This window comes from Anguilla anguilla, chromosome 3 (assembly GCF_013347855.1).
Source record: "Anguilla anguilla isolate fAngAng1 chromosome 3, fAngAng1.pri, whole genome shotgun sequence".
Lineage (NCBI taxonomy): Eukaryota > Metazoa > Chordata > Actinopteri > Anguilliformes > Anguillidae > Anguilla > Anguilla anguilla.
Window position 1 is genome coordinate 33,068,734 of NC_049203.1, and position 18,798 is coordinate 33,087,531.

The window sequence follows — 18,798 nt, forward strand, 5'->3', positions numbered from 1 at the left end:
GTTCACCTTCATTTATTTCAACCATTTACTTCTAACTCTGTATCTCAGGAATATAATAATGGAATATTACATGACATTTTATATGGCAGTGGCTTTATCCAAAGTGATGCCCAAGAACTGCATGTTGAAGGACTTAGGAACAACTACACAACACAGGTCAGATAAGGTAGCTACAGTTTGCAGTTCCAGTTATCGATAACCATGAACATATTAAGTTGCATTTGAGAAAATAAAGATGCTAATATTTGAATAGTCTACAAATAACTTCATGAAAAAGTCATTCACTTTACAAGTGTGTTAGCTAGCTATAGTGTACCTGTGGGCTGCTAACTTATTCCACACACGATTCCATGTTTACATCCCAATTCTAAACTAAATGTCCAGAGTAGCTGAGTATCGAACGAGGAAAAAGACAAAATGGCTGCACTATGGATTAGTATTCATATTGCTAAAAATGCTATTTTCAATATCTCTGATCTTTTTGCTTGACATTTGGCTTGTAGCACTTGAGGGTGCATCCTCAATGGAGGTGTGGGTTAGGTTGAGGATGGAGGAGGAGACTTTTTTGACTACAAACACAGAGTCTAGAACAGCTTCAGAAAACCTGCATAGTATACCTTTAATGCAATACATCAAAAGTAGCACTGAAAAAAGTACATAATCTCAGTATGTTGAACCTTCCAGGAAATCCCTTCCAGATGGGAACAAGACCCTTGTAAAATATTAATGCTAAGCCAAACATACATATTTATCCATTTTAAGTAAATTTATCAGTGATACATGGCAAATGCTCTCAGATATTAACATTCACATTGATTTTATTGAAATGACTCCTGTACCACAACAAATCATGACTGATGTGGGAGATTTGCTCAGCAACAACTAGGGATTAAGAACCTCATGCACTCAATATCAGTCACTGTAAAAGAGGCAGTACTACTAAAATTACTACAATTTTGCTTTAATATCTAAGTTAGCCTTTCTAAGCAATACACATTGTGTTTTTAAAGTAGAGCACATTGTTGCGTGGGGAAAATAAATTATTAACAGAGTATCAGTAATGTCTGTGGAACTGAGGAGCTTAGATAAATGCCAGTGGACGAGAGGAAGAGGTCACACTCAATGTCATACTCTCTGCTCTTTTATGTGCTCTGTGCATTTATTTGTGTTGTATTTATTTTGCATTGGTCCTTAAACTTTTTAATATTGGGACCCAAATTATAAAATTAGTAGGCCTACCTTTCAGGTACCAAATATAAATACTAGTTTAGCCTAGTGGCCTACAGATTAATTATATGACCCACCGCATACCCTCCCGCAACCTATTTGAGTTTCAACCAGTATATTAAGAAACGCTGGTGTGGAGGAATATTCTTCCTCCATTACTATGCTGTTCACATTTACCTTACATTTATTGTGGAATGCTTTGGGGGTGGACTTGCTTATCGAATGCATAGAACCCCACAACATTCTGCATTTTCTTGTAATAAATGCAATTATTTTGTGGTCCACGTTATTGTTTTTACATAAAGATTTATTAGTGTGATCATGAGGCAAAATAATGTTTGAGCAGTAATCAAACAGGATTCCTCAGATAAAGTCCTGTGAAAAGGCCTCATCTGCACACATCGCTTGGGCCAGGTAGGAGCTACGTATTCTACCCAGTAATTGTTAGAACACTGTTGAAGGCCTAGATGTTGCTGTGGAATGGAAATTAGGTATCACTCATAATTGAATTCTTCTTCTCATTTCATCCTAACCTTTTAATTTTTTTAGATCTGAATATTTTGAATGCACAATACAATCTCCAGGGGTTCAGTCTTATTAATTCATTCAGTGATTCTTTTGGTACTTTAATATTGCTGAATATAATTTTTTACTGAAAACTGAAGGATTGACAGTTTGAGAGGTTGTCCTTTGATCCATGTAAATAAAAGTATACATTTATTCATTGTAGCCATGTATTTGTTCTGTAGTAGAGGGCTGCAGCTTTGGTTGATGGACTCATGGTTTTTAGTTACAGTGCCCCTCCCCCTGGATGGTGAACACACTCCTTTGTAATGTTAAACAGCAGCTGTTGGGGAGGGGAACGGATGTTGGTTACAGCCACAATGCAAAGCTTCTGTCCCCCCCCCCCACCACCACCACCACCACCACCACCACCAGGTGTGAGGCTGAGGAGGAGCGTGTGGCTCCAAGTGTTCCTCTGTGTGATTACTTTGTCACTCCTGCCATGATGTTTCCTTGGAAACCGCCCCCCCCCCCCCCCTTCCCTCATGGAGTCCTGGATGGGTGGCAGTGAGTGACATTTGTGCAGTTACTATGGCGACTGAGACAGATGTGAGGTTTACAGCCCAGTTAGACAGCCAACATAAATGAAAAACATATATTTTTTAATCATTTCTTTAAAATAAATAAAAATAAATAAATAATATATTTATTTATTGTATATATATATATATACATACACACGCATATACATACTGTATGACTAATTTATGCTGGAGCCTCGATGATTGGTATAGTGGTATTATCTCTGAGATGAAACTAACCAACCAAATGAACATATTGTTACATATGAACTCAAAGTTGTTTAACAATAGATTATTCTTTTCATCTTACCTAACTCACCTTTATGTAGCTATCTGAGAAGCTAACTGAGGTCTGTACATACATTAAATTTGTCTAATCTCAGTAAATAGTTGATCTGGCCGCAGTACTTCACATTAAATTTTTGAGGTGAGGTTTTTTGTGTTAAAAATGTAATTTTAATAAAATTGGCCCTTTGCAGACATACATTGGTTGAACTAATTGACCAAATAATCCAGGTTATGTGTGTCATTGAGTCCAGTTAGGAAAACAGAATTTTGAGAAGCTGTCGAGTGGTTTGTCCTGCTAAAACACTAGTTCTCAGTGGTTATGTCTGCCAATTGGATCCCAACAATGTCAGGGCCAAGTAACGAAGAAGGGCAACTGTGCACAGTTATAATATCTCACTAGTGAACTGTACAAGAGATTCAAGGTGAACTAAGAGAGTCTTCAGGTTGAGTTCTGTTAGTAGAATGAGGGGACATAAATGGAAATGAGTAAAAGGTAAATTCCATACAGACATTAGGAAGATGTTTTTTGCACAGAGAGTGTTCAATGTGTGTAATAGCCTGCCAGGTCACATTGTAGAGGCAGGAACTCTGGGGAGACCAGGCTTGATAAGGTGTTAGAAACTATCTAGTCTGTAGGTAATCAGAGCTGTAGGTATAATTTTGTCAAGAAAATTGTGAGCATCGTTGGGCTGAATGGCCTATTCTGGTCATTATGTTATGTTACGTTTTGTTATGAATAAAATCCAGTTAAAAATATATACAGTGAAAAAATAAATATCATTCAAAGAAAAAAGAAAAATGTCAATAGAATGACTATGGGACTCGGAGCACTTTTTGAGTTGTTTAATGATTTTTATATAGTTGTTTGAGCCTTTGCCCTGACATCTACTGTTCAAAACGTGTCTTATTTTTTGTTATTCCTTAGTTTTAGTTTCACGTGTATACCTGAGTGTTCTTTGTTATTTTTAATTTTTGTGTGCATGTCCGTCTTATTCATTTTTTTTTTCAGTTGTGTTCACATTTCACATTTATTTTTCAGACCCCTCTCATTGAAAGTCAGGCCAAACCTCGCCCTAAATCCGTTCTTCAGGTACTGAGAGCTTCCCCGCAGACTGAGCTGAAGCCGTCATCTTTTGGAAAAGCATCATTTTCAGATCTGGTTCGCTTGCATACCCCTGAGAACTCACTGGCTGCTATGTCTTCATGTCAGGTTCCATCAGAAAAGATCCTGAGGGCCGGAAAGGTTTTGCGCAATGCCATCTTGTCCAGAGCCCCTCATATGATCCGAGATAGGAAATATCACTTGAAGACATACAGGTAGGTTTTACACAAATTAGTTGGATTTGTAATGGGAAGCCAATGACTATGGTACTGTTTTACACAGTGCCTGCTCTGCATTAGTACTGCTAGAATGCCCTGCTTCCTGAGTTCTTCATCATAGCGTTATGTAAGAGAATGAGGATGAGAGGCAGTATGATATGAAATGTGCAAAAAGTCACATTCACATTCTGTGTGATGACATAAACAGGACTTTGAGAAAAGAGTACTACGTTGGAGCTAAGCTCCTGTGAAAAAAATGTGTATGTGTGTATGTGTGAGCATGATTGTTTGTGTTTTTTTTGTTTGTCTGTGCATGTGAGTTTGTGTGTGTGAGAGTGTGTTCAGTCATGTGAGACTTCATGCGCATGTGCATATATGTGAAACAATTTAAAGGAATGGACACTTGGGACATATAATAAATGATCCAGAAAAATAATACATTTATTCCACCTGATATAAAGTTGTGTGCATCTGCAGTTGCATATGTGGATGTGCATTTCAGTGCATGAGCATTAATCTTTTCAGCACATTTGTTCTGCAGGCAGTGTTGTGCTGTAATAGAGCTTGTTCAGTATGAGAGCCCACTGCTGGTCTGTGTTTATATGAATGTTTTGTCTGGACACAGACCTGTTTCAGTCTGTATATGTGTGGAGTGTGCGCATAGACCTGGTTAAGTCTGTATATGTGTGTGTAGTGTGAGCACAGACCTGGTTCAGTCTGTATCTGTGGAGTATATGCACAGACCTGGTTCAGTCTGTATCTGTGGAGTGTGCGCACAGACCTGGTTCAGTCTGTATATGTGTGTGTAGTGTGAGCACAGACCTGGTTCAGTCTGTATCTGTGGAGTGTACGCACAGACCTGGTTCAGTCTGTATATGTGTGGAGTGCGAGCACAGACCTGGTTCAGTCTGTATATGTGTGTAGTGTGAGCACAGACCTGGTTCAGTCTGTATATGTGTGTGCAGCGTGAGCACAGACCTGGTTCAGTCTGTATCTGTGTGTAGTGTGAGCACAGACCTGGTTCAGTCTGTATATGTGTTCATTGTGTGGGCAGAGCTGGTTCAGTGTGTATTAGTGTTGCACGGTATACCGAAACTTTGGTACTTTTTTGGTACTTAAAAAAAAAGAACGGTTTGGTATTAGAATTTTCCGACGTTCAGTACTTTTAGGTCAAATGTAAAAGCCAGGGAAATGTGTCTCCCGCATTACTGATTGAGAGGATGAAAGGTGTAATTTGTCTGAATCTTCGCTAGATGGCAGTAGCAACTAAGATAGCCAAGTCAGGTGACGTGCGCTTGTGCATTCAGACTCGTTGATACAGCGCAAGCTTCGAGTCAGTTCACTTCAGGAGCGACTATCGATACTTACATATTTCTGTTATTTAATATGGTGTTGTTCTAACACTATAGGTGTTCTAATTTGGAAATATTTTATTATAGGAAGATGCTGTATTATTAAAATATGCAGTTTTTGGATCTATTTTAAAGTGAAAGACCTGTTTAAAGATTCTTTATTTTACAATTGTTTAATTTTTGAAATATATTTAATATATTTGTCTATTGTTTAGTGTTCTAACACTATAGGCCTATGCTTATTAATATGTTGAACAGGCTTCAACTTAAAGGTTGTTAATAAACCGTGAATTCGAAAATGAGGTCAACCCTTGTGGACATTACGTTTCTGATCTATTAAGGTCATTTCAGTATCGTTAGGTACCGAGTATCGAATCAGTATCGTGTTTAAGTTTCAAATATCATTCAAGTATCGAGTATCGTGATACTAAATTTTTTATCGGTATCGAAGTCAAAATTTTGGTATCGTGACAACACTAGTCTGTATTTTAGGGTACGGTACTCAAAAATCTTGGTATATCTTCACTGATCTTTACCAAAAACCTACATATCGCAATAATCTGAGAATCGCAGTACAATAAGATGCCTCACCGACCCAATGGCAGCCCATTTTGTACGTGCTAAATGTAAAAAATTTAAAGTTGTAATTGTAAAGTCTAAAGTTATAGTTATAGTTTAGGTTTACTGTCATTCCTTCTCCTTACAGGTTATGCAAAGAGTAGAACGAAATATAGTGCCCCCGGGGCCATAGTGCAATACTTAAAAACAGAAAAATTAAACAAGCACTAAAAACAACGCAATAAAAACAGAACGTACAATAATAAAAGTAGCAAACTTAAAAACTTCACTTAAGATGAAGTGTAAAAACAGCAGAGTGTCTGACTGTTAAAGTGCTGAAGTGCTTATGTAAGTCTAAAAAACCTTCAGGTAGGACAGTTCAGGAGACCAACAGCCTGTGGAAAAAAGCTGTTTTTGAACCTGGTGGTTCTGGTCTTGATACTCCTCAGCCTTCTTCCAGAAGGCAGTGGATAAAACAGTCCTTTTTTACAGACTTGTAAGATGATCTTTTGTAATTGAACATGTACTGTCTAATGCCATTTCATTTGGTCCTTTTGTAGTTTACTCTGTAATGGTACCTGCTGTGCAGACTGTATAATCTAAACAAAAACACATTTTGAACATACTCATATTCCAAGGTAATCACATACAAAGCACTGTCTATAAGTCATTAATTCAAACTTTTAAAAACTAGGCTTCCCATTAAAAGTATTGATATCAAAATGAGGCCAAATTACAACAAACATAAAACATTCTAAAGCAATGCTACCCAATGTTCTCTAAATTATTTCAAGTAACTTGGCCCTGTGTTTTTTCAGACCTAGTAATTATAACTGCAATACGGTCATTTGCGGAAAATACAGAGTATTAAAATAGCAGAAGTCTTAGTTAGATGGCATAAAATTGCCTGGAATTAACTTTAATTTGGTATGCTTAGACAGTGATAGCAAGTCTTTTTCATTATTTTAAAATGAGCCTACAGTCATAAACTGCGTTTCCACCGCAGGAACTTTCCCCAGGAACTAGGAACCTTTTGAGGAACTTGGTGCGTTTCCACCGCAGGGACCTAAATTAAGTTCCGGGGACTTTATTTTACCCTGCTCAGAACTTTTGGGGTGGGGCGCAAGCGCTGAATATTTCTGATTGGTCGACTACTCGCAGTATTTTATTTCAACCGCCATTTTTAAAAGTCTGCAGCCGCAAACCGATTAATTTTCATAATAACTTGAATTCAAACTTGTATGTTATGCGGCGCAGTGGCTGATTTTTGGTTATAGCCAGCCAACGTCTTGGAACAGATGAGAAATTAAGATTGAGGATTATAACAAGTGCGCTTCTGTTCTTTTCTTGCTTCAGTATTCGTTTCATGAAATGTTAAGCATTCGTGCTGGGACAGCATATTACATACCAAAACATTCAAACGGTTTAATTCGGTTGCTGAACATTTTCTTCCGGATTTTCTTTGTTAGCCCGTTATAATTGACTCAAAACGTTTGATGCAGTTATGTGAGGTATGCGGTAGTTCTGCATAATTTACGTTGGGGATACAGTAAAAGCAAACTGGAAATCACCTTCCACACTTTTTGTCAGGGTGAAATAACAGGTTAATTCTAGTAATTGTCCCTTTTGCTTTTTCAGACTGCCATAATTTTACTAATTTATGGTGCATGGTTCGCATCTGGAGGGCACACTTTGCTTCTCCGTTAGCAGTAACTTTAAACGAAAGCAAACGGTGGCTGTACCACTGCAATATTAATTTAAATTTTCACGCAAGTCCGAGTTTTCATTCTATTTATTCTTGTCATTTTGCGATTAGCCTATATGGAATTGACTATGAGTGTCGAAGTAATCAATTCACCAGCAAATTTTTTACGACATGTGCATGTTTTCTGCTGTTGTTACCAATTATTTGTGGGATGTGAATGCATTCTGTCGCCTCGGATGTCAAGACATGAAAGTGAATGTTCGCATGCAAACATAATGAATGTGTTTGAGAGGATATATAAAACAGTTACAATCTGACTATTGGCCTGTTATATCCTATTTGTTGCATAACAACGGTCCAAGTCGAACTACCAACGAGAGTTTTGCTTGACAACGGTAAAATACGCCCAAATGGCTGCGGAAGAATATATCAATTTCAGGTGATTAAGTCGATAAAAATCAATAAATACTATAGTAACCATATATAGTCATTGTTGGTAACCCGTTGTATAAGTGGAATAAACCCCTCCGGGCTGTCCCGGTTATTAGAAAATAATGTAGGCTACTTTGGTGGTAGTATGGGGTTACAGAAGAAATCATGCGACAGATAGACCGACGACGATGTCGCTTTTTCATACGTCAGTGGACTAATTTGCCTAATCTTCGCGGGGCTTTAGACCTCGGTGGAAACGCAGACAACAATGGGCTGAAGGAACTTTTTAGTTCCTTGAAAAGTAGTTCCTGGGACTAAAAGTTCTGGGTACTTTGGGTGGAAACGCGGCTATAGTAACAGTAAGTGACATTGTGTTGGCAGACGCTTCTAGATGTATCCATAGCAAGCAACAGGTTATAAAGGTTGATTCACAAAACCAATAGCCAACATTAAATATGCTGATAAAAACACTTTTATCAGGCAAATGGCTTTAGCACTGTACTAATATGACCTGGGAACTTCATGTGATTTAGGAATGAGTGGCATATTAATATTTTTGGAATATAAATGAAAGGTTATGTAGAGTGAGATACGCAGCTGACTGACTGTACATAGGCTATATGTGACGGGTGCTGGAGAAAAGGTCCGCAAGTCGCAAATCTTGAAATCGCGCTAGGAGGCAAAAAAGGTTTTTAAAATTTTTTTTTACTGTTTTCCTTTTTTTCATATTACGAAAGTTAAAGTGTTGAAGAAGTCACTCAATAGAATAAACAACATTTTTAGGGTCACTAAATACTTATAATTTGTCAGCAAAGTCGGCTTGTTTTAGTGATTCTTACAGCCGGGTTTTGGAGGCGTGATGGGGGTGCAGTTTAATTAGCATGTTTGAATTTGTTGGCTATTGTCACTTTGTTTCTGTCAAGCCACCGTCCATAAATAAAGCCGTGTGGTTGTAGCCTATGTTTGTTTACTGTGTGAGGTTGCTACAATGGCGGATGCTCAATCAGTAGGTGAGAGTATAAGCTTTCTAACGATGTATAACATGTCTAATTTTGCTTTTGGAATAGCGTTTTATAGGTTAGCGTAACCGAACATTTTCTTACCATGGCAGCATTAAAAGACGTTGCACCTAACAAAACATTGTCAACGATTTTTCGTAATTCCTTGGAAAATACCATTATTATTGAGGACTTCTGGGCATAGCTAAGCCATATGTTTGGTGATAGACCTATCTGACATCGTTTTCTGGAGCAAAACAGAAGCGGATAGAACTGTCATTGATTTACTGTCTCTGTCTCCATCTACTGAACATAGATAAGATTTCATCATTGCTATGTAAGTATTACTGCTCAAAATATTTCGGTTATATACGTTATTTTAGAAATTGTATTATTTTTGCATTATGTTTAAATTATATCTATGTTTCATCGTAAACCTTCATAAGGGGCTCATATGCTTTACAATGGACAAAAAGCATTATATTCCTTTTTGGAGAGATTTTGGATTTGTTTCTGGACCCTGAGCTATTTTAGACCAGTGTTAATAATTTAGACATTTTGGGTAGATATGGAGATGCTGGGTACACTGCTTAGTTTTTGCTTCATAGATCTTTAGTAGTTCTACATATCCACCCTTAGATTTTATGAACTTGTGGTCAAGAAGTTTTTGATCTAGGACATGTATACTTTAACCCGCAATCTCCCAGTATTTCATTGCAAACTAACTAGGAGCAAATTCATTCATTCAAATTCACCCCTAAATGGGCAAGGATTGACAGGTACTCTAGTGGTTGGGGTGGAGTTAACTAGCTATTGTTCCCACCCATTATCTCCCTGTGAGAAGTGTGAAAAGTTCAAGATCTTTCAAGGGGATTTTCTCTGCTACTTGATTTTAGGAGTACCAACATTCAAATAAGCATATCTTCTTCAACTATTTTCAAATTTCAAAGTATGACACATCATTTGAAAGCTTATAATCTGCACTTTCATAATCTGTAAAAAACTGAAAAATGACCTTGCCCTACTTGCGGATCAAAACACCAGCACCTGTCACATATAAGCTAACTGCCTACCTGCAATGCACATGCAAAGACTGTAATTCATGTAGCATTAGCTGAAGAGTCACAGATTATTGAATGCCTACATTATGTATTATATTGTATTATCTATCTGGTTAGCTTTGTCTTTCATTATTCTGGCTAACTGGATGAGTGATACAGAAAACGTTACATTGCTTTTAAAATACACAGTAATTGCTTTCTTCTGTAACTATCAGACAACTCAGCCTGGCCTACTTCTATGAATAACCATAGCAACAGGTTGATTCCTAAACCAATGGCTTAGGTTAAATATGCATATAAAAAGGGCAAATATGTTAGTTCCAACACAGTACATATAGCTAAGCATTTTTGTGGTTAGGGGTCCAGTATTTATTATAGTTTGGAAATTAAAATTGTCAGAGGAAGTCGTACATAGCAACTGCCGGTTGATTTAATTAGCGGTATTAATGTGATGAGAAGTGCTTTGTCGTTTCAATGCATAACACGCAATTCCTTGCGCTCACACCCCCTTGTCGACAACATCGGGTGACAACAACCCTAGTGACGCCACTGGCTGTTTGTAAGCAGAGATTGGTGGACTACAGTGTCAATCACGATTTACTAACGTTCATTGGCTGCTTTCAAGATGATATGTTTTTATTGGCAGATGTATCTAAATGTCCAGTGGGGAGAACTGTTGATTGCAGTACTGGAGTATTTTTAATGATGTAATCAGCAGGAAAAAGGAGGGGGGAAAAGGCAAATCATCCAAGTTTGGGGCTTTATTGAGTGGATGTGTAAAGTTGTTTGTGAATCCTGTCTTTTTACATGTGGTCAGAAATTGTTGATTGGGAGGGCTTCTTGATTGACATGGGAGGGCTTGTCGAGCTCCTCAAGCTCAGGCTTCTCATTTGAATTTGCCATATTGATGAAGCTGGGCCAAACGAACACCCTGCCCTGTGCAAATGTGAAATCATGGATGGCAGCTCACAAATTTAAGTTCAAGTACTGAACAAGTTCTACACGTGCATTAAAGTCAGACTTTAATTATTCCGTTTGTGACAAATGGAAAGTCCCATGCCAAATGGTTTGGTATGAATGTGTATACTGTCACACCCCTACTGTATATGTGTATGTTGTGATCACAGACCTGGTTCCGTCTTTGTTGTGTGGGCAGGGCTGGTTCATTGCATGTTTATATGCATGTTCTGCAGGCAGTGTTGTGTGGGCACAGAACTGGTGGACTGGCAGATGCAGCAGAGCCCCTGTGTTCACTCCCGTACCCAGGCTGTGGGCATGTGGCAGGTGCTGCTGGAGGAGGGCGTGCTCAACCACGGTGAGACCTCCACCCATCTTCATCTGTTCGGAGAGGCGGGCTCACAATCAACACAGCTCAACAAGATCAAGATTAATAATGCATGAATCTGTCCACAATAACGTTTGGGACATAGACATCTTTTTTTCTTGATTAACTGTTTTAGATTTCTAATGAAACAATTTGCTTGTGGTTAAAGTGCAGATTTTCAGCTTTTAATACAGGGTATTTTTATGCATTTGGTTATACCATGTAGAAGTAACAGCACGCTTTATATATGGCCAACACCTGCCCTCCCCCTCAATTCAGGGCACAATAATGTTTGGAACAAATGGCTTCCCAGATATTTCTGATTAGCCAGGTGTGTTCAATTGCTTCCTTAGTGTAGGTATAAAAGAGGTTTCTGTATCTGGTCTTGATTCTAGGATTTTGATTGCCTTTGGAGTCTGTTATTGGCATTTGTCAACATGAGAGTTTTGCCAAAAAAAATAATAAATAAGAAAAAAAAAACCTTTGGCCTTCCAAAATCAATTGTTTGGAACATCATTGAGAAGAATGAGACTACTGGTGAGCTGAGTAATCACAAAGGACCTGGTAGGCTAAGGAAGACCTCTCCTGAAGAATTCTCACCATTATGAAGAAAAAACCCCAAACAGCTGTCCAGCAGATCAGAAATGCACTTCAGGAGGCAGGTGTGGATGAGTCATCCACAGAAGACATTACATTACATTACATTATAGGCATTTAGCAGACGCTCTTATCCAGAGCGACGTACAACAAGTGCATAGGTTTCATGATGTAGAGGCGCAAAAGAAACACTAGAGACTTCACAAACAGAACTACAGAGGCTACACTACAAGAGGCTACAAACCACTAGTTCGCTGGAAGACCAGGATGGACAGGCTGCAGCTTGCTAAGGTCTTGTGGAAAGATGAGTGCTTCATTTGCTTAAGTGAAGACTTAAGCCCCCAAAAACAAACAGAAGCTGAAAATGGCTGCAGTATAGGCTTGGCAGAGCATCATCAGAGAAGATACCTAGCACCTGGAGATGTCTATGGGTCACAGATTTTAGGCAGTCATTGCATGCAAAGGATAGCCTATGCATCAAAAGTACCAAACATGCCTACTTTCATTTACATAATATTAATATGTCCCAAACGTTATGATGCCCTGAAATGGGGGGGGGGGGGGGGGGGGGTGATGTGTAAAAGTACTGTCATTTCTACATGTTGAAACTAAAATGTTAAAAATACCCTGAAATTAAAAGCTGAGAATGCACTTTAACCACATGTGAATTGTTTGAATATAAATCTAAAATTGTGGCTTACAGTACCAAATCAAGAAAAAATATGTACAGTGAGCACCATAATTCATTGGACAGTGACACATTTTTTGTTATTTTGGTTCTGTACTCTAGCACTTTGAGTTTGAAAGAATACAATGACAATGAGGTTGAAGTGCAGACTGTCAGCTTTAATTTGAGGGTATTTTCATCCATATCGGATGACCCGTTTAGAAATGACAGCACCTTTTGTACATGGTCCCCCCATTTTAAGGTACTACAAGTATTTGTTGAAGTGGCTTCACAGATGTGTTTCATTAGGCAGGTGTATTCATTTGTGTCCTTTGTGAATGCAGAAGAGAGCTGTTGATGTCTAGTCTTGATTCTACCCTTTGCAATTGCCTTTGGAGATTGTTGTTGGGGTGTGACAACATGAGGAAGACAGCAGTGTCAATGCACATTAAGCTGGCCCAGAAATGAAAATCAATCAGGAACATTGCAAAAACCCTGGGCATGCCCAAGTTAACAGTTTGGTTCATCATTAACAAGAAAAAAACAACTGGTGAACTCAATTATGTCAAAAGACCCGGTAGACCGAGGAAGACCACTGTAGTGGATGACCGGAGAATACTCTCTATGGTGAAGAAACCCCCCCTGACAGCCCAACAGATCAAAAACACACTCCTGGATGCAGGTGTAGATGTGTCAAAGTCTGCCATACGTAGAAGACTACACCACTACAGAGGGTACACTACAAGATGCAAACCACTGATAAGCTTGAAGAACAGAAAGGCGAGATTACAGTTTGCTAAAAAGCACCTAAAAGAGCCCCAAGAGTTCTGGAACAATGTCTTGTGGACAGATGAGACAAAGATTAACATGTACCAGAGTGATGGAAAGAGGAAAGTTTGGAGAAAAAAAGGAAATGCCCATGATCCAAAGCCAGAAGTAGAACAATGAATTCTGAAGTCTACAGAAATATTTTATCTGCTCAGATAAAACCAAATGCCTCCAAACTCATTGGACGGCACTTCATCATGCAATAAGACAATGACCGAAAACATACTGCTAGAGCAGCGAAGGGGTTTTTTACGGCCAAAACGTGGAAAATCCTTGACTGGCCGAGTCAATCACCGGATCTGAATCCAATTGAACATGCATTTTACATGCTGAAGAGGAGACTGAAGGCAAAAAGTCCTCGAAACAAGCAGGAACTGAAGATGGCTGCAGTACAGGCCTGGCAGAGCATCACTAGGGAAGATACCCAGCGTCTGGTGCTGTCTATGCGTCGCAGACTTCATGCAGTCATTGCATGCAAAGGATATGCGACCAAATATTAAAAATGATTAGATTAGATTACTTTATCTACATTATGTTAAACTGTCCAATATTTTTTGATGCCAGAAAATGGGGGGACTATGTACAAAAGGTTCTATAATTTCTAAACGGTTCATCCTATATGTATGAAAATACCCTCAAATTAAAGCTGACAGTCTGCACTTCAACCTCATTGTCATTGTATCCTTTCACACTCAAAGTGCTAGAGTACAGAACCAAAATAACAAAAATGTGTCACTGTCCAATGAATTATGGTGCTCACTGTATTTGTCCCGAGAATGGAGCTCACTGTATCTATCTATCTATATCCTGTATATTCTACCCTCTGCCTACCATATTTTTTGAGAATGGACCTAATGAATCCAAATCAGTGCAATAATAGGTTAACATGCACAAGTCACTGCAGACACGTGTGAGCACTTGCGTGTGTGTCTGTGTATATGTGTGTGTTCAGGCTTAACTGCATAACAAACAAATAATATTCCCAGATTTCAATGCATAAAGTGTACACATTATGCATTGTAACTAGAGCCCGACCGATGCCAGATTTTTGGGTCCGATGCCGATCCCGATTTTGGAGAGTCCTAGCCCACCGATTACCGATGTTTTGACCGATATTTTGTCAAAAAGTGCAACATTTTCAAATCAATTAGAAAAACTTTTAATATTTTATTAAAGTTTCTATATTTAAGAACATTTAACTTATAAGCAAACAAATAAAAATAAAAATAAACACACAAAGAAATTTTTAGATAAAAAAAGTGAAAGATGATGTTAAATTAGATACATATATTAACACCATCTTTAAGTGTGTGAAATCAAAATAACTCCACACCTTGCTTTTACTCCTTTCTTTTCCAGCCATCTATAAAAAATTAATTAAGAAAAATCAGTTTTCCAGCTTCGAATATGTATTTTTATGAATATTATTATTATTGTTGTTGTTGTTGTTATTAATTTGTTATTATTTCTTAGTATCTATTCTCAGTACATTAATTATATTTTCTTATTTTATTCCTACTACATGATCTCAAAGAGTAAGACTTTATCTAGCGGAGCTAAAGAGTGAATCAAGTGTAACGTTAGATGAAACTAAATTGACTGGAGGAAATACGTAACGTGAGGCTTGTCCATAAGAATTCGGTGGTGAAAAAAACTACAATGCGCTTTCGTGCAGGTTACCCGCGCTAAGTGTTGGTTGATTCACTTCTCCAACAGCAATCCTTCTCTCATGTTATCATGACAAAGCTAGATAACATGGCTTAAAATGATACCCCTTAGAAGTGTTTTATCGGCGTTTTTACTGTCTGGTTAGCTTGCTACGATGACACGTGACTAGATGACACACTCGCTTGCAATAACGCGTTGGCTATTGACACAGCATCATATAGTAGCTAATATCATTATCTCAGATAAAAAACAAACGTGTGATACATTCAATCACCATTTTATTTTGGCTGGTTATTTATTTGAGAATACAGCGATGTCCTCTGGAAATGTAGATCCTACGCTGCTTATGTGCTCACTGCCACTTCATAAAGGCTTGCTAGCCAGCTAACTTGCTAAAGTGAACCAAATATGTTAGCTCGCTCGCTTGATAATGAGGATTGATAAACATAGTGGTCACATAAACGCATTTAATTAAAAACTTTCACTAAATATACATACCTTTATTGCGGCAATCGAATCTGTGCAGACAAGTCTTGCAGTGGAGAATATTGGATGAGGCACGAGTGACAAACGTCTTATTACAGAATTAGCGCGTCAGCTGCTGCAGTTCACACTTGTATTAGAGCTCCCTCTACTGGATAATTCTAGTAAATAGCAATTACAACATTCGAACAGACAAGTACAGATAAATAATCAATGTTTTTTTTGTTTATTATACTTATTTAAAAATCGGGACACATCGGCTACATAACTGCCGATCCCGATGTCCTCAAAAAAGTAAAATAATGGCCGATATATCGGTCGGGCTCTAATTGTAACACCTGTTTGAGTGTTCTATTGGTGGGTGCCATGTGGAGCCACATTTTGAAACAACTTCTCCCCTTTTTTCTTTTGGTCCTGTTTAAAATGCCTCAATGTGATTGTGGACCTATCCAATCACTGCGGTGGCCTCCTGCATTCATTTAGAGGGTGCACATTTGCACACATATCCCCCAAAACACAAGCAGCTTCTGTTTCTGCTGAGGCCAGTTATGCTTCACCTCACATGATTGGTCACAGTCTGCACAGGCATGTTCAGGATTCATTTCTGAATTGGAGGACACATCAATTTACAAAGGGCACGAAAGGCTTTAGCTGAAGAGCTTTCTCTGAACATGCAATTCAGCAACCTCCATTATAAATGCACATTTTAAACCTCTGTGTGTGTTGAATATGTTTGCGTGGCAGTGGACCAGGAGCTGAACTTCCAAGACAAGTACCTGTTCTACCGTTTCCTGGATGATGAACGAGAGGATGCTCCCCCACCCAGCGAGGAGGAAAAGAAGGAGAGTGAGGAGGAGCTGCAGGATACGCTCCTGCTCCTGTCCCAGATCGGCCCTGATGCCCACATGCGCATGATCCTCAGGAAGCAGTGAGTACTCCCTGGGGAGGTCACCACCTGCAGGCCAGTAGCATGCAGCTTGAGTGATTTTCCCACCTATGTATACTATCTGAGAAGTATTTATATCAAAGTGAGGCCAAGTTACAACAAGCAATACTGGCTTAGATCACACATTAAGCTCTATTCTGAAGCAATGCTACCCAGTGTTTCCTAAATTATTCAAAGTAACTTGGCCCTTTGTTTTTTCATCCTGCCATCTGAAGAGAATGTGGTCATTCAAGTTTATGTGTCGCATGAAAGTGTCAAATGCCAAACATTTATAGTGGAAGTAATCTGCAATCCAGCTGTGTTACACCTAAAGATTTTTGAATGACAACAATACATGTTTGAACAATTGCCTGCATCCAATGCTTTTGGGTGAATGAATAGCACATCAAGAATAAAATTCATCTGAGATTGTGAAAAGAGCTATATAAAATAAATGTATTATTGTTGTTGTTGTTATTATTATTATTATTATTATTATTATTAGTAGTAGTAGTAGTAGTAGTAGTATTGTTTTTAAAATTTATATCAAAACTTATCATTAGCTTATTGTTGTATTTCAATTTGTTTATTTAACGGTAGGATGGTTCACTAATCCAATACAGCAGCCATGTCTCATGAATGAGTGATATCAAATTGTTCAGTAAATTATGAAGTTAGAGAATGTTCATTGGTTTTTTGTTACTTTGCATAAAGGGTTGACTTGTTTATTTCAGTATCACTTGAGATAAGTGGCAGTCCTCTCACACATCAATTAAATGAAATTCTGTCCCTCCAACCGAGGGATTGATCAGATGTTAAATGTTTTTTAACATGATACTGACTTCCTCCTGCAGGCCAGGGCAGAGAACAGTGGATGATTTAGAAATTATATATGAAGAGCTTCTTCATATAAAGGCTTTATCTCACCTCTCTACCACTGTGAGTACAAATTATTCTTCTCTCTCTCTCTCTCTGCAGTCTGACATGGCTCCAATGTTGTTTGGCTAAGCGATTTGAAAATGAGCTTCCTGTTATTGTACTGCAGGTAAAGAGGGAGTTAGCTGGCGTGCTGATATATGAGTCCCATGCAAAAGCCGGAACAGTGTGTGAGTAAAGCAACCTCTGTCCACATATACTGCTTTGTTTCTCTCTATCTTCATGTGTGAGGTGCCTGCCGAAGTGCAAGTCACAGTCACTGAGCCCTTCCCTTTGGAATGTGAAGATATTACTATGTGAAGTACCAAAATGGGTTGGAGTCAAAAGTCTGGATTAGTTATGGTTGTGATTGGTTCTGCTGTGCTTTATCAGACCCCAATGCAAGTGGTGGTGTATAACATCAGATCAGACATGTTTGACCACTCCAATGAACACATCTGGATCATCATCAGGTTTTACAATCAGTTGGAAGAAGAGTGAATGAATACCCATAATACCCAACGTTAGCAAAGAATTTCTGAAGTAAGTCTCTTTCAAAATAGCTTACAGTTCCTTTTAACATCAAGGATTCACAATGATTAGAAACACATTGTGCAAAATTTTCACTGCCAAAGGAGTGTGCCGCTATACTTTGCAGAAAGGATTAATGCCGTTCAATGGTGGCTCTTCCAAGATGCATTCATTTTCTTGGCAGTCTCATTTTTTATGCTGTATTGCCTCTTTGAAAGGCTAGATTCAATTCAGTCCCTTTATATGGGATTGTAAGGCAGTAAGGAAATCCAGAAAGTACTTATGTAAATGCAAAAAAGATAATTTCAGCCTTCAATACTTTAAATGTTATTATTCGGTGGAAAATTTCAGAATCTTATTTGTGGATGAGAGGCCCTCTACATGAGGCTTCTCTTTTGGCCCTTCTCAACATCCCTACCAGAATTGAGAAATTATCATGTACCAGCAACTTTGAACATCTCTACCAGAATAGAGAAATTATCATGTACCAGCAACTTTGAACATACCTTCCAAGATCAGATAAATGGTTTTATATCAACTTTGATGTATTAGAAACTTTGTTATACGAATAACTTTGTTATGCAAGATAAAGGGAAATGCTGATGCAGGCTCACCTAGCCACCCCAGATGTGCACATAGATAGCCGTATATGCAAAAGCAGCCTCATCCCAAATGGGAATCATTTTTTCTCATCATTTTGAAAAACAAAGACATAACAATATTGAATACACCAATCCATTTACTAACTTATGAAATTACTTGAATGTTACTTCAAGGACGTATACACCCATCTTTTAAATGTTGTGAAAACAGAACGAAAATCAAACAGGCCTG

The 18,798-nt window shown here is 38.3% G+C and overlaps 1 protein-coding gene across 7 annotated transcripts in view; it reads left to right on the plus strand.

Annotated features, from left to right (window-relative positions):
* Positions 1 to 18,798, plus strand: part of rapgef4 (Rap guanine nucleotide exchange factor (GEF) 4) — a 133,343-nt gene that overhangs the window by 69,043 nt on the left and 45,502 nt on the right. For 6 of the 7 annotated variants that reach the window (XR_004764421.1, XM_035409630.1, XM_035409627.1 and 3 more), the window contains 6 exons: positions 3,640 to 3,690; positions 3,811 to 3,917; positions 11,220 to 11,341; positions 16,338 to 16,521; positions 17,373 to 17,457; positions 17,564 to 17,624. Coding sequence is in view for 6 of the 7 variants with exons in the window: in XM_035409630.1 (XP_035265521.1) it covers positions 3,640 to 3,690; positions 3,811 to 3,917; positions 11,220 to 11,341; positions 16,338 to 16,521; positions 17,373 to 17,457; positions 17,564 to 17,624 (610 nt within the window). In the remaining variant the exon portion in view is untranslated. The remainder of the gene's footprint in view (positions 1 to 3,639; positions 3,691 to 3,810; positions 3,918 to 11,219; positions 11,342 to 16,337; positions 16,522 to 17,372; positions 17,458 to 17,563; positions 17,625 to 18,798) is intronic. The other variant, XM_035409626.1, reaches the window with a different exon arrangement.